Genomic DNA, 9,977 nt, shown 5'->3' on the forward strand with positions numbered 1-9,977 from the left:
AATCGATACGTTGTTTCTACCCTCTGAGTTCAGTATGTAGCTCGGTGAATTATGTTAAATCAATTATTTTCTTTGGAAACAAAAAATATAGCTCAATGGCACCATGAAAACTGTCTGAACCTTTTGTGTTGATGGTCACATCTATTTTGTTTATAGTCTATAATACAGTTAAACAACATAAACTGACAAAAAGTGCTTTAAAGACAGACACATTTACATTCCACGTCTTCAAAAAACCCAGTTTCCAAATACATGAAAAGCTGAAAAGTGTGTCTTATTGTGTTAAGACACACCCTCTATTTACTTGATTTCTGATTGATACCAAATCAATCAGTGCAGTATCTCGCAGTGCTATTGATCTGATTAGCATTGATTTCAGCTGCGACATAGATTGGGGGCAAACATCATGAAACAAAGGATCCATCATGACTTGTATCAATGGCTCGGTTAGGTTACAGTGCTGTAAAGATAAAGGTAAAGATTCCTTTATTTTTGCAACAGCCATGTTGTGGGTGTTATTGTATATTGTGCCATGTTATGCTGGTGTTTGTGTGAAAATTGTACTGAATATTAAGAGGTAGGGGGTGGTGAGTGAGGCTCACTAAGTCCAATCACTGGCCTTATTGTTCAATGTTCTGATGGCCCAGGGAAAAAAAGGTGACTTTAAACACCTGTACCTCCTACCAGAGGGCATGAGGTTGAACAGGAGCTGCCCAGGATGGGACAGCATTGCCCTCCTGAGACACCGAGTGCTGGCTATGTCTGGAAGCATGAAAAATGTGAAAAGTATTGGTCCTGGCACAGAACCTAGTGCCACTCTATATCTTACTATTTTGTCTGTGTGAGGTTCCCTGTCTACATCAATAAATCACGAACTAACAGTTAGCAGTTTTGGTGCATCTGTGAACTGAAAACTGACACTACATTTCAACAGTGTTTTTCCTGTCTGGGAACATTACTGAGACACTCCACTTTCACTTTATTTGCAACAGGTTGAAAAAGAGGTCGCATTTGTGTCTGTGGATTTTTCTGAGGAAAAAGGTTAAAGTAGATAAATGAAACTTTAAGCAGCAGAGCTTTTCCACAGCAGACATTACAACTTGCAAGTTAACTAGGCTTGAAATTGACTCTATTCATTGTCCATGACAGGGTGTGTCAGTGGCTATGCACAAAGAGTCTGAAACTGAAGGACCTAAGTGGAATGCAGCTGCAAACTTGACATACACCTCAACTTTGGTGACGTGTTTCATGAAACATGCATTTGTCGAGACTTACTATCGCTTTCTGCCTACAACAGGCTGAGATAGGAGCAAAAAGACCAGCTGATTCTGAGGGGATGAGGTTGGAAATGTGATGTAATCTAAATGATTTTACACGGGAATATTAAAACACCAAAACAAAACAAACAAAACAAAACAAAACACACACCAAAACCCCAAGCAGATAATCGGGTAAATAGCTTCCCCAGCTCTCTAGGAGGCAGTGTTGTGAATCCAAGGTTCCAAAGCGGCACGGCTCATCCTGTGACGCGGTACTTACTGAGCGTGCGCACGATGATCTTCCTTTTTCCAGTGCAGCGGAGTCAAGCCCCAGTCTTTGGCTCCGGGCTCCTTCATAAGGAGACAAAAAGACTGCAAAATGGTTTGTAATCTGTCCACATATGTGCCTATATGTATACATTAGGCGTACATCTTGTGCTGTGTGGTGTCAGATGTTTGAAAACACATTGCTGCTGTTCAGATGAAGATAGATTCAGTCTTGCCAATGCCTACCCTGGTCTGCTTAAACGTGGCCTACCTGCTGCCTTTACAAAGTTACCGCTTCCTGTTGTCTGTAAAATGTTTGAAACTTTTACATTGATGTGTGACCAGTAGGTCCTTAAGATCACGTCCTCTTAATTAATATTTTTAAAACTACGTTTGGTCCTGTAGCTTAGCGACTGCCCTACTTAGCAGTTAAGCTAACTCCTCCCGTTGATTTTCATTGGGTCGGCTAGCTGATGTTAACCGACTGTAGTTCTTCTGACAGTGACAGTCCAGCTCATAGCAGCATTATAAACCAATCTCCAAGTGTCTCACTGAGGAGTTAAGGTCTGTATTAGTTTTTGAACTTGCTGTTAAGTTGATACTTCTTTTTTCAGGGTTTTGTTAAAGTGGTGAAGAACAAGGCCTACTTTAAGAGGTACCAGGTCAAATTCAGGAGGAGGAGAGGTAACCCATACCCGTGATGCTCCCAGTCGTTTTATGTTTGTCTTATTATGGCTGTCGTTCTGTTAGTAACTCATGATTTCTGTGTCTGACAGAGGGCAAGACTGACTTCTTTGCTCGCAAGCGCCTGGTCGTTCAGGACAAGAATAAGTACAACACACCCAAGTACCGGATGATTGTCCGCTTCTCCAACAGGGACATCATCTGCCAGGTAAGCATTTGTTGCACCTGCACCATTATAACTGCAGGAGGTCAAAATATCTGACAGCCCCTACAACATTTGGCTGAGAAAGGGTCAGAGTATATGCTGTTGGTGTTCCTCTGTACCTCACTCTGAGGTCCACTTTTTACTCAAATCAGCTGACAGATCCACCAAACCACTTGTTAATCATTTATAATGCTGATGTCAGGGGTAGAGAAGTGATGTGTATATTTTTAAAAACATGTTAATGGTAGTAGGTGTTTGTGACGTTGACTTTAATAATTTGTAGGCTGTCAAAGTTGATGTGTTAACGCGGATTAATCCATCATCACATGTCTCTGTCAACGCATTTCAGGCAGTTTGTCCAAAGATTGTCCATTCTGTCTTCCAGATGGGTTAAATACATTAAAAATGTTAATCATGTTAAGGTTGACAGCCCTAATAATTTGATAACTAAAGTGTTCGTCAGTCATTTTTACAGAATGGCACATCAGTTTCGTTTCTTCATTGCATTAATGTTTAGAATTGCTTAATTTGTCAGAAACAGCTGGGTTGCTGTTAAGAACCTTAACATCCTGCCATCTATCGTACCATTTTTGCCTTCGTAATGCAGGAAGATTTGATTGGGAAAATGGTTCTACTGTTTCAGCCATGTTTGCTGGGTAGTAGCTGGCTTGTAGATCATTTTAACAGCTCATATCCTTCATGCCCATCTTAATTCAAGGGTAAAAAGCTGTGCACATGCGTACTTCTCAGGTACAGCACAGTAGTTTTTGATGAACAGAGCCTTGCAGACTTAAGCTAATTCAAGTTGGTGCTGGTATAACTATGACAGCAGTAAGTCTGGCTTGCTCATGCAGATCAAAATTAAGCGTCAAAAGAAAAGAAAAAAGCACGCACCCCGAAATTCACTTACCGTATTTCCCGGACTACAAAGCGCACCTAAATATTAGCCGCACAAGCTAAAATCAGGGGAAAATCCTGTTTTGTACATACATTAGCCGCACCTGACCAAAAGCCGCAGGTGTTTCAATGTTGACTTATCATATGTAAGAGAATATGCACAAAGGGAATTGTCAGGAAAGAGATGGCTGTTTGGAGACATCACTTTTATTAATATTTTGAAAAACAAGTTATGGGTACATATTTGCACATGTAGTACATAACAGTAGCCTACAGCACACCAGAACAATAGATTCGGACTACCTTTTAGGCTCAGGTGCAGTGGCACAGCTTTAACAAGAAGAAAAGTCAGTCATTCACCACCATCTTTCTCTTCTTCCTGTGCACTAAAACCACCAAAGTCCTCTTCTCCAGTGTCGGATACAAATAGGCTCAGGATGGCTTCGTCATCCACTCTTCTTCTCTCCTTCGTTGTCACTTTCAAAACCAAAGAAATCCTCATTGTCAGTGTCAGAGTCGAACACCCTCAGAAGGGCCGTGGCGGTGTCCTGCTCTCCATCATGCAGCAGTCCAGCCCTTCAAAATCCGTTGGTGATCGTGGATGTTTTCACACTTTTCCACGCTGTCAGAATCCACCGGTGGAGTTGGGCATAACTTGCTTTTTGGGCATAACTTGCAAGTTTATCGCCGCTCATCATCCACGACTCCCGCTGAACGCGTACCGCTACTTTGAAGTTTGTTTTTCGCGCTACTTCGTACGGCACTACGTTGCCTGGCGGACGGACATGTGACTAACATACCACTCTTGAACCCCGATCCTTCCGCCAGGCAACGTAGTGCCGTACAACAGCGGAACACACAAAACAAATCGTCTTACGATATGACAAAAATCACAGACAATCCATCGAAAAGCCGCACCTGACTAAAAGCTGCAGGGTTCAAAGCTTGTGCAAAAAGTAGCGGCTTAAAATTAGTTGCTATTAAATCACTGTGATGTGCAGCAGCATCATGCTGAGCTGCTTTATAGTACAGAGTATAAATACACCTTCAAGATTTTTCTCCTCCTGTGAATTCATTTCCTTGCGCTTGTGTTGCAGATCGCCTATGCCAAGATTGAGGGTGATATGATCGTGTGTGCTGCCTACTCACACGAGCTGCCAAAGTATGGAGTCACTGTGGGCTTGACAAACTACGCCGCAGCCTACTGCACTGGTCTGCTGCTGGCCCGCAGAGTATGTATTAAACCTGTTCCAAGAGACTTAAATTGACCTGAAATTTTAGCGATGAAATTCATAGTCCTTTGAGAATGTTTAAGCAGATGTCAGCCTCTTAACGATTTGCTGAAATCGGGGCAAATTTGTATAGATAAAGTCTTGGAAACCAGAATAAAGGTTTTTGATTGCTGATCCAGAAATATCCAGCTGTTAAATCTCTTAAATGACATTTTCTGTGCGCAGCTCCTGAACAAGTTTGGCCTGGATAAGGTGTACGAAGGCCAGGTTGAGGTGACAGGTGACGAGTTCAACGTGGAGAGCATTGATGGTCAGCCAGGCGCTTTCTCCTGCTACCTGGATGCTGGGCTTGCTAGAACCACCACAGGCAACAAGGTGTTCGGTGCCCTGAAGGGGGCTGTGGATGGAGGCCTGTCCATTCCACACAGGTAACTTCTACAGACACAAAAAAACAAAACAAAACATACCCAGGTGTGAGGTGTGCTGCCTGGCAAATCACATTTTGGTGCTGGGCAGCAAAAATGCTTTTCTAGCTCCCGTTGCAAAAAACGCTCCAGCAATTTAGTTCTTAAAATATTTATACTTTTGAGAAATTGCTTAAGGGACGGTCTTACATCCTGTAATATTTTGTGTGGATGTCATAAGGAGTAAATCATTAGGTCTAGTTAAAGTCTAAAAGCCCTGTAAATGCCATAGATGGATGCAGAAAATAAAACGTTCAAACATCTTGGTGCTACAGACCTTCATGGAATGCATTTGGCCAAGTCTCAGCAATTAGAAGTTGGTTTACATGTAAGGGTTAGTTTCGGTCTTGGTATTGCGTGTGCTGACTGAGGAAATTTGACAGAAAATATTTATCATTACCGTTATTAGTGTTGCCTGCACCTCGCCCGCTGAGAAAAAGACCTTTTATGTTGAGCTTGTTGTCTTTGAGTTTTCCACCAATTTTTTGATAAAGCGTCTTTGAGTTGAAGGCTGTTACTACCGTGTCATAAAGTGATTACTGAAGTACCTCAGTTGGTTTGGGTGGCGGTAGAAAAGCAGTTGTTTGTGAATTGAATCCTATCGTGTGACAGTGCTGTGAATTATTTCAATACTCTGCAGTAGCAGCTCGGTAAAAGTGGTTGGTTTCAATCACAGTACCTCAGTCAGAACCACAGGTGTTTTGAGTGGGAGAATGTGTCACTTACCTCTCTTCAGCAGAGAATAAGTAGGGCTATTAGGTGTGGGAATGATTACATGTTAATAGTCTGTCGTCAGAGAGAACATTGCTTTGCAAATGTGTGCATCTCGTAACACACCCACTACCTGGCCCCTTTTCTTTCAAATTACCCATCAGCTTGTCAGTGTTGCGAATTTTGAATGAGACTGCCAGTGCATCGTGTCGGATGAGTCTTTGTAGAAGATGGACTTATAAAAAGAACAACAAAGCAGTCGTCCGAATGCTGTCAGAAACGTCCAAACTTGTGTTGCTTAAACAAAAAACGAAGAAAAGAAACAGGTCTTTGGATTGCCGCTTTAAGTGCTGCGGTGAACACGTGGGACGGTTATCTTTTCCTCAGCATGAAAAGTAAAAGATAAAACGATCAGATTCCCGCTAGCCTGTTTATTATTCTGTTGGCACAGTTAAGGATCCGCCGTTTTACGGAGTTAATCGCTGCACAGTTATTGAGTCGGACCGAGCAGGAAAGCAATAATAAAATAAGCATCAGGATTTGTATTTATTTTTTCATATACAAGCTACAAACATTAAACTACTGAATGTTATCCTGCTGTTACTCGCCTTACAAACGCAGACACGTGGAAGTAATTGATGGATCTGAAGATCAAGTGTAAAACGAGGCAGCTGATATCCTCCGCTTTCGGTTGGCTGTATTACTCACTACCATCAGTGTATCTGAACTCGCAAGCTACACAAACAGTATGCCTGATTGCAGGTGGATAATGCTTGATCCTGCAGCGGTTCTGTGTGGAATTGTATTGATTTTTGTAATTGAAACAGAGTTTTGCAATATGTGAAGCCTGTGAGACAAGAGAGCAGCAATTAGTGGCATGTCTTTAAGTCTCCAGCCATACAGGGTGGATCAAAAAGAATAATCTCATATCAGAGTCCTTTAATTTCGCTGCTATTCATCGGTGACGATCGATGTTGGGGGGGAAAAAGGCATTCGTGAGTTTCTGGTGATTGCTAGTAGCCTAACAGTAGCAGTGTGTCCAGACTTGCAAAAGTAACAGTAAAGGTTGACTGTGGATGGCACGGCATATTTTACTTGTGAACATTGTAGGTTTTGTATGTAAAATTGTCCATTAGTTAAAAAAAATAAAAATAAATATAGATAGCGATTTGAGATCATTGATTCTTTTTATACATTTATGACATTTAGAATACTTTACACTGCATTGCACAAATATGAGTAAATGTGTTGGGTTCAAAAATAACTTCAGGCTGTATTTTGATCTCGATGCCTTTTTCTTTTAAAAGCATGTTGTTAAGTAGATTTATTTCACTAGTTCATCTTACCCGCTATCATTTGCTTGACAGAAAGTATATTTAGTTTGTTCTGGGGAGGCCACTATTTTAAAAAGCGCATTTTTTTAAAAAAAAATTAGAAATAAAATGGTTTATGTAACTAATTCTTAAAATAATTTCTTTTACTTCTTAGTCTGCACTTGATATCTTGTAATGCACCTATGCTCCCTGAAGATGGCAGTAATGCACCTAGAGGCAGTTTGTTTGACCTCATTTACTGAAAGTGTTAGCTGCGTGTGGCAGGGAGAGAATAGATGCTCCTCTGCAAACAGTAGAAACATAAAAAGCCAAAGAGACTGAAACCGCATTCTCAGTGAGAACAGAAAACTAGAATGTCCAAATCTTTAAAAACAATGCCCGATCACTGGAAAGTGGAGTAGGGTAGGCACAATAGCCCGGATAGATTTGAAAATGGCATTTTTGTCTGAAAACACTCCGCGTCCACACTAGCGTTTTCAGTCGTTTTCAGAGTTGTGCGTCCACATTGAAACGGCCGAAAGCACTTATGCTCCAGTACTGCGCACGCTTGAAACGAAAGAAGTTTTTTGACCTGCCTCATTTATTATTTCCTTTCTGGCTCTTTAGACCGTCGCGGCAGAATGTTGAGAAAAGCACAGAGTTTTTTTTTTAAATGGACTAACAATGAGGTGGAGTTGTTGCTGCGAGTAACGCAAAAGTACAAAGTTGCAAAAGCAAGTGAGAGTTAAAGAATTTGAAGATCTGGAGCATGTACAGACTGATATTAATCTTTAATAGGGCTGTCAAAATTGAGAGCAAACAAAACATTAAACTGCTATCTTAGTTTAATTTGTCACATGACTGCTTCATATGACTAACATGCGTCATCGTTTTAGAAAGTCTGCGTTTTTGCTGTCCCCACTGCGAAATGTGTGCTTTTTCGAGAGCGTTTTCAAAACGCTACGTCTTCCATCAGCCAAAATGCCGTCTCAGTGTGGACAGGAGGCCAAAAGGGAGAGAAAACGATGCGGTTTCAAACGAAAACGCATTAGTGTGGACGTAGCCTTGGTCTTGGCTAAGTGAACTTATTGGAAACCGAAGTGAAAATCTGACAACTTGCTTAACTGAGCCATTTTTGTATTCGAAGACTAATTTAAATAGACACAGATAAGACCAAGTGTGTGGAATCTGCACTGCATATCAACAGTGCTTTCTCTCTTTTTTTTTTTTTTTTTTTTTGTCTGCAGCACCAAGCGCTTCCCTGGGTATGATACAGAGAGCAAAGAGTTCAACGCTGAGGTCCACCGCAAGCACATCATGGGCATCAACGTGTCTGAGTACATGAGCTATCTGATGGAGGAGGATGAGGACGCTTACAAGAAACAGTTCTCTCGCTTCATCAAGAATGGAGTCACCCCTGATTCAGCAAGTTTACTTTCTGCATTATAAAATTACCTTTGAGTTTTGTGTGGATTCATAGATTTAGTCAAATTTCAGGTGGCAGGGGGCTCTAGTTTTCTTTAGTGTTGGAGTATATTGGTTTTTTTTTGTTTGTTTTATTGAACCTTGTGCACTGTAAGTGTAGTTAATCTAGGTTAAGCTTGGGCTTTACTAAGCAATGTTTTCTAGTTAATTACTTAACTAGAACATTCTAATCCCAGTGACAGGGTATTGATGATTTTCAAAATGTGTGATAATGGTTTGAGGTTCAGTTCTAAAGTGATCTCATGTCACTTCCTGAGGCTAAGCTGTTGACTTACAAATCTTACATCAATCACAGCAAATTTGTGCCTTTGTACGTCTCAGCATAGAACATTTGCACAACACATTTGCCAGCTTAGTTTTGTGTGTTGAGCAATTTTAGCGGAGCTACTTCAGCTGGTAAAATGAGAGAGCAGGATTTCGGTGTGGGGAATGAGCGATGCGGTGCACGAATGAAGCATTTCATCATTGATGTAGTTGCCACTATTTGAACATATTGGTTCTTAGAATAGTTTAGGGCTGAAAAATCAGCCAAATGATAATAATCGAATCTATTCTTGTATGTGTGTACATTGTGAAATCCAAAATCTGTATTTTTTAGGACATAAGATTGAGTCGTTATCCATTTTTCAGATTGAGGAAATGTACAAAAAGGCTCATGCTGCCATTCGCGAGAACCCAGTCCATGAAAAGAAGCCTCCCAAAGAAGTCAAGAAGAAGAGGTGAGAAGTGATACCTGGGCTTTGCTTTACTCTTTCTCAGAACTGAAATTTGAAATTGGGAGGGAAATGTCAGTTTGAGATCTAGGCTAATTCATAGGGAATACCATGACTCCAGTGCCTTTTTGAACTAGTTTTGCCACAGCGGCTCTGACGCAATTAATTTAAACTAAATTCTAATTGTGTCTATGTGTGTTTCTGCGAAGGTGGAACCGTGCCAAGCTCTCTCTGGCCCAGAGGAAAGACCGCGTCGCCCAGAAGAAGGCCAGCTTCCTCCGGGCTCAGGAACAGGAGGCTGAAGATTAAGGCGTTGGTCTGCTCCGTTCCGAATGAGGAAATTTGTTCTAATAAAGCTATTGAAAAGGAATTGGTCCTCTTGTGAGTTTTTGTTTTTTTTTTCCTACGGCATTTGCTGTAATGGGTGGCTCTTGAGACTATTTTAATATTAAAAATATCTTTTGTTTTTGTAAAGTTTAGTTAATCTAAGTAGGTCAAAAAGAGCAAAACAGGGATTTGCCAAAAATTGTGTTGAACTGGATATCCACTGGAAGCCTTGGAAGACTGTTCATTACACCCATAGGCTCAGTCAGCATATAGTACACAAGCTACCCAAAAGAACATGCAGGACCTTACTTCAAATTTATTATTCACCTTCATCCTGGTTTCAAAAAAATTGCACTCAGTTTACTGCAGTTAATCCTAACGGAGTCCGTTTGTGTACATTATTTAATATTGGTGATGTTG

At 41.0% G+C, this 9,977-nt stretch overlaps 1 protein-coding gene across 1 annotated transcript; it reads left to right on the forward strand.

The window, feature by feature from the left end:
• The first annotated feature begins 1,513 nt into the window (after positions 1–1,513).
• On the forward strand, positions 1,514–9,600 carry rpl5b (ribosomal protein L5b). Its single transcript, XM_085397577.1, has 8 exons — positions 1,514–1,641; positions 2,141–2,210; positions 2,303–2,418; positions 4,410–4,544; positions 4,770–4,972; positions 8,280–8,457; positions 9,148–9,236; positions 9,440–9,600. The coding sequence occupies exons 1-8, from the start codon at positions 1,639–1,641 to the stop codon at positions 9,537–9,539; spliced, it is 894 nt and encodes a 297-aa protein (XP_085253703.1). The 5' UTR covers positions 1,514–1,638; the 3' UTR covers positions 9,540–9,600.
• The last annotated feature ends 377 nt before the right edge of the window (positions 9,601–9,977 follow it).

The sequence above is a fragment of the Rhamphochromis longiceps genome, linkage group LG23, assembly GCF_057381845.1.
Source record: "Rhamphochromis longiceps isolate RC_006_pf linkage group LG23, R_longiceps_female_GT1.1, whole genome shotgun sequence".
NCBI classification, from domain to species: domain Eukaryota; kingdom Metazoa; phylum Chordata; class Actinopteri; order Cichliformes; family Cichlidae; genus Rhamphochromis; species Rhamphochromis longiceps.

Coding starts and splice junctions, on each gene's coding strand:
- rpl5b (XM_085397577.1), top strand. Junction 2,211..2,302: donor CAAATTCAGGAGGAGGAGAG/GTAACCCATACC, acceptor TGTGTCTGACAG/AGGGCAAGACTGACTTCTTT. Junction 9,237..9,439: donor AAAGAAGTCAAGAAGAAGAG/GTGAGAAGTGAT, acceptor GTTTCTGCGAAG/GTGGAACCGTGCCAAGCTCT.